This window comes from Aulostomus chinensis, chromosome 5 (assembly GCF_037954235.1).
Source record: "Aulostomus chinensis isolate RoL2024-O1b breed Wild chromosome 5, RoL_Achi_v1.0, whole genome shotgun sequence".
In the NCBI taxonomy this organism is placed as follows: Eukaryota; Metazoa; Chordata; class Actinopteri; order Syngnathiformes; family Aulostomidae; genus Aulostomus; species Aulostomus chinensis.
The window spans coordinates 31,404,269-31,410,401 of record NC_141324.1 but is presented as its reverse complement, the minus strand read 5'-3'; the positions used below and the strand labels follow the sequence as shown (position 1 = coordinate 31,410,401).

Genomic DNA, 6,133 nt, shown 5'->3' with positions numbered 1-6,133 from the left:
GCAGTAGTGGTGATGGTGGTAATAGTAATACTAACAATAGTAATAGTAGCAGTAGTGGTGATGGTGGTAATAGTAATACTAACAATAGTAATAGTAGCAGTAGTGGTGATGGTGGTAATAGTGGTAATATTAACAGTAGTTATCGTAGTAGTATTAGTAAAAGATTTAGTCACAGAGAAAAGAGAAACGTCCAGCTTTTGAACACGTGAACGGGTCAAATCTTCCAGGAGAAATACTCACTACATGAATATACTATTACTGCATTACTATACCATTAACTGCATTACTATACAATTAACTATATTACTATACTAGTAACTGCATTACTATGCTATTAACTGCATTACTATACAATTAACTATATTACTATACTAGTAACTGCATTACTATGCTATTAACTATAGTACTATATTAACTGTATTACTATACTATTAACTGCATGACTATACCATAAACTGCATTACTATACCCTTAACTGCATTACTATACTATAAACTGCATTACTATACCATTAACTGCATTACTATATTATCTGCATTACAATACAATTAAATATACTACTATATTAACTGCATGACTATATAATGAACTGCATTACTATACCATAAACTGCATTACTATACTATGAACTGCATTACTATACTATGAACTGCATTACTATACCATTAACTGCATTACTATACTATGAACTGCATTACTATACTATGAACTGCATTACTATACTATGAACTGCATTGCTATACTATGAACTGCATTACTATACTATGAACTGCATTACTATACCATTAACTGCATTACTATACTATGAACTGAATTACTATACTATGAACTGCATTACTATACCATTAACTGCATTACTATACTATGAACTGCATTACTATACCATTAACTGCATTACTATACCATTAACTGCATTACTATACTATGAACTGCATTACTATACTATGAACTGCATTACTATACCATTAACTGCATTACTATACTATGAACTGCATTACTATACTATGAACTGCATTGCTATACTATGAACTGCATTACTATACTATGAACTGCATTGCTATACTATGAACTGCATTACTATACTATGAACTGCATTACTATACCATTAACTGCATTACTATACTATGAACTGCATTGCTATACTATGAACTGCATTACTATACTATGAACTGCATTACTATACTATGAACTGCATTACTATACCATTAACTGCATTACTATACTATGAACTGCATTACTATACTATGAACTGCATTACTATACTATGAACTGCATTGCTATACTATGAACTGCATTACTATACTATGAACTGCATTACTATACCATTAACTGCATTACTATATTATGAACTGCATTACTATACTATGAACTGCATTGCTATACTATGAACTGCATTACTATACTATGAACTGCATTACTATACCATGAACTGCATTACTATACTATGAACTGCATTACTATACCATGAACTGCATTACTATACTATGAACTGCATTACTATACCATTAACTGCATTACTATACTATGAACTGCATTACTATACCATTAACTGCACCATGAACTGCATTACTATACTATGAACTGCATTACTATACCATTAACTGCATTACTATACTATGAACTGCATTACTATACTATGAACTGCATTACTATACCATTAACTGCACCATTAACTGCAATACTATACTATGAACTGCATTACTATACTATGAACTGCATTGCTATACCATGAACTGCATTACTATACTATGAACTGCATTACTATACCATTAACTGCATTACTATATTATGAACTGCATTACTATACTATGAACTGCATTGCTATACTATGAACTGCATTACTATACTATGAACTGCATTACTATACCATTTACTTTACTACTATACTACTAAATGTATTTCTACAGGAAATATTATCACAGGAAGAAGCTCAGCTGATGGCTGCAGCTCACCAGGTTTCTGTTGGAGGTTCCACCACTGTGCTACTCATGGGAGGCTACTCTTGGTACCACAGTGGTGGAACCTCCTGACTGAGCTGAACAAAAACCTCTCACCTAGACTCCACAGCTTGGCTGCCATCCAGGACTACCAGGACCATCCAGGACTACCAGGAACCAACCAGAACCATCCAGGACCACCCGGAACCAACCAGAACCACCAGGACCATCCAGGACCACCAGGAACCAACCAGAATTATCCAGGACCACCAGGAACCAACCAGAGCCACCCAGAACTAACCAGAACCATCCAGGACCACCAGGAACAAACCAGAGCCACCCAGAACTAACCAGAACCATCATCATCTTCTGCTTTGCCCTCAGCTGCTCTCCCAGTGGTGTATTTTGTTATTCACAGTCAAGCACACAAATTGTGTGTGTGTGTGTGTGTGTGTGTGTGTGTGTGTGTGTGTGTGTGTGTGTGTGTGTGCAGGTTTTGGTGCGACTCTGTAACACCGTGTGGATCTGATCTTCGGGAAGCCGATCCGTCTGAGCGTCCAGCCTGCAGGTACGGACACGCGCTCTCCTTGTTACCATGACAACAGCTATTAACTTTAAGCTCCTGATCGGTTGAGGTTTGGAGAAGTTTCTGCTTTAATGGTTCAACTTGTTGATGAGTTCAGTGACGAGAGTCCCCACCGGAGCGGGAGGCTGCAGCAGCTTCTCTGGCCGCCGACGTCGAGACTCGTCACCGGACATTCATGATGCGGCCGCACGTGACAGGTGTCGTAGGGTTAGAGTCGGTGGACAAAGGTGGACAGGTGTTGATTTAATGTGACTTTGATTTTCAGACGATTTAAAGTGAAAATGTAAAACTTTGCCGTTTGAAACTGAGATTCTGAAACGACGGTTGATGCACGCGCGGACGCCAGCAACGCGTCACACACGTCGACGCCTATGAAATATCAGCCGTGGATTTCAGTTACGTTTCGTTTTAAAATGTTTCCATCCAGCCATCATCGATCCATCCTCCATCCTTCATCCATCCATCATCCCTCCATGTTCTCCCTCTCCTCCTGTTGAGGGTGGTGGGGGTGGAGCCTATCCCAGCAGCCTTCCCCCTGGACAGGTCACCAGTCCATGGCAGGGCCAACACATAGAGACAGACAACCATTGGCTCTCCCAGCCACGCCTACGGTCAATTTAGAGTCTGGATTAACCTGGTCCCTCTTGATGTCTTTGGACTGTGGAGGAAGCTGGAGTACCAGAGAGAACCCAGCAGGAACAGGGAGAACATGGAGACTCACCCAGAAAGACCCCGTGCTGCAGCCGGGGCTCCACCCACAACCTTCTTGCTGGGGGCCACCGTGAGGACCACTGCTCCACCCACAACCTTCTTGCTGGGGGGCCACAGTGAGGACCACTGCTCCACCCACAACCTTCTTGGTGGGGGGCCACAGGGAGGACCACTGCTCCACCCACAACCTTCTTGGTGGGGGGCCACAGGGAGGACCACTGCTCCACTCTAAAACATTTCATTTGGTTAAAATAGAGTTCTGTAAAAGATTGAAATGAAGTTTCATAATTTAAAACCTTCAAAAGCAGAAAATCAACCAACACAAAGCCCCGGGCGTCACTGGTCATCAAGTCCAGGATGAAACCGTTTAATTCATGAAACGTAACAACATCGGTGACACTTGCAAATTTTACCGGTGGGGAGTCGTGGTTTGGGTTCCATCCTGGACGTTCCGCTGCAGTCGTTTCTCTGGTGACTTCTGTTCTACTGCCGAGTCACCGTGGGCTTGTTGCCATGGAGATGCGGAATGTTAGACTGTCAATGGTCATGAGATGTGGGACAGAAGCAGAAACTCTTGAGAGGAATCTTTGGATCATTGGAGGTTCTCATCGTTTTCTCTCTGAAACCAAACGTCACAGATGTGCTGAGTTTGGTTTCCGGTGGAAATGAGAAAAGCCTCAGATCTTAACTTCGCTGAGGTTCCAAGTTGTCCTGGTTTTACTGGTCACATGCAGAACTTCTTTATTCAATGTTGTGCAGATTTGGCCCCAGTGGCCCCGACCCTGTTCATCCTGAGTCCCCGGGAGCTGGGGGGCTGGTCTGGGGGGCCGGGGGACCCACCGGGTCATGATGTCTGTTTGGCTGCCAGCTTCCGTCCGAAGGGGGACGTGATGAATCTGAATGTGACGGGGAGTCCGCGGCTCCGTCTGAGTACCAATGGAGCCGTTCAGTCCCTCAGAGAAAAAACCTTCTACTACGCTGGAATCAGCAAACACAGGATTGAGTCCTGCAGGCTGAACCAGTCATGGGTGAAGAGGAACCCTGGTAAGACCAGCACCACCAGCACCACCAACAACAACAGCACCATGAAAACGAACAACAACAATAATGCCAAGACCAGTACCATCACCAGCAACACTGAGACCAGCACTGGCAACACCAAAAACACCACCAACACCAACACCAAACACAATATCACCATCACCACCATCATCAACACCATCACCATCACATGGTTATGTTTGGTTTCTTAAGTCTTGATATTTGCCGTTCAGCTTCAGATGACTATCAGTAACGTGATGAGTCCACTCCTGAACGGCTCCAGCCTGGTTCAGGTCAGGTCAGAGTTGCCCATCCACCGTGTTGTTTTCTGATGGCTGATGTTTCTGTTTCACCCCCAGCTGTCAACGACACCCTCTTGCACCCAGGTGAATCATCCACCACCTGCAGACACACGCAGACACCTGTTCCTCACCTGTACAGACCAGGTGAGGAGAGACAGAAGGCGAGGCTGAACTTCCTGCTGCTGCTGCTGAACGGTGTACGTGTGGTTTTCACCAAAACTTTGGCTTTCTGCACCATCCTCACCATCCGAGCTGTGCTCGTGTGCCATTCCTCACCTTTCAGGTGAATGGGACGTTTCCTCGCCACAGTGGTGGTGAGCTGCTCGGTGATATTGGAGAGTCCTGACTCAAGTCCGAAACCAAAGATTCTTCTGTTAGTTACAGAAATTTATTGAAACAAGCAAGAAATGAGTCCAATAAAGTGATGGAAAAGCAAAATATAAATGTTCTAATATTTCTGTTTTGGCATAGATACCTTTATTTGACAGTAAACGGGGGGGGGGGGGGGGACTGCAGCAAGGGTCCTCCGGCTGGGATTTGAACCAACATCAGTTGTGTATGAGACACTAACAACTCAACCACCTGAGCGAGTCATGTTCCAGTGTTTGTAACAATAGTGGCGGAGGCCACATTCTGTGTGTGTGTGTGTGTGTGTGTGTGTGTGTGTGTATTTAAATACAAATGGAATCAAACTGTCAAGGACCACCGGTGGTCCTGGGACATCCGATTGAGAGACCCTGCCATTGATCACCATCAAAAGGTGTTTTAGGGACCTGGCGTGTTTTCAAGAGCAACTCATGATGGCTGCTCCTCACACGCCAGTCTGGACGTTTCACTTTGGTGGCTCCAATAAAGATTTTCATGTCTAGAAAGTGAAAATTGACTTGAAAGAGTCTCAAGTCCATCCACGCATCATCCATCACCCACACATCCATCCATCACCCACCCATCCATCACCCACCCATCCATCACCCACACATCCATCCATCACCCACCCATCCATCACCCACACATCCATCCATCACCCACCCATCCATCACCCACACATCCATCCATCACCCACACATCCATCACCCACACATCCATCCATCACCCACACATCCATCACCCACACATCCATCCATCACCCACCCATCCATCACCCACCCATCCATCCATCACCCACCCATCCATCACCCACACATCCATCCATCACCCACCCATCCATCACCCACACATCCATCCATCACCCACACATCCATCACCCACACATCCATCCATCACCCACCCATCCATCACCCACACATCCATCCATCACCCACCCATCCATCACCCACCCATCCATCCATCACCCACCCATCCATCACCCACACATCCATCCATCACCCACCCATCCATCACCCACCCATCCATCACCCACACATCCATCCATCAGCCACCCATCCATCCATCACCCACACATCCATCACCCACCCATCCATCACCCACACATCCATCACCCACCCATCCATCCATCACCCACCCATCCATCACCCACACATCCATCCATCACCCACCCATCCATCACCCACCCATCC

The 6,133-nt window shown here is 45.0% G+C and overlaps 1 protein-coding gene across 1 annotated transcript; it reads left to right on the top strand.

Moving 5' to 3' along the window:
* Positions 1 to 2,453: 2,453 nt before the first annotated feature.
* On the top strand, positions 2,454 to 5,006 carry trdc (T-cell receptor delta constant; the record flags this gene model as incomplete). Its single annotated transcript, XM_086205099.1, has 3 exons — positions 2,454 to 2,505; positions 3,994 to 4,278; positions 4,635 to 5,006. Coding segments are annotated over 3 exons (567 nt in total), but the record flags the coding sequence as incomplete, so codon positions are not given.
* Between the last annotated feature and the right edge of the window lie 1,127 nt (positions 5,007 to 6,133).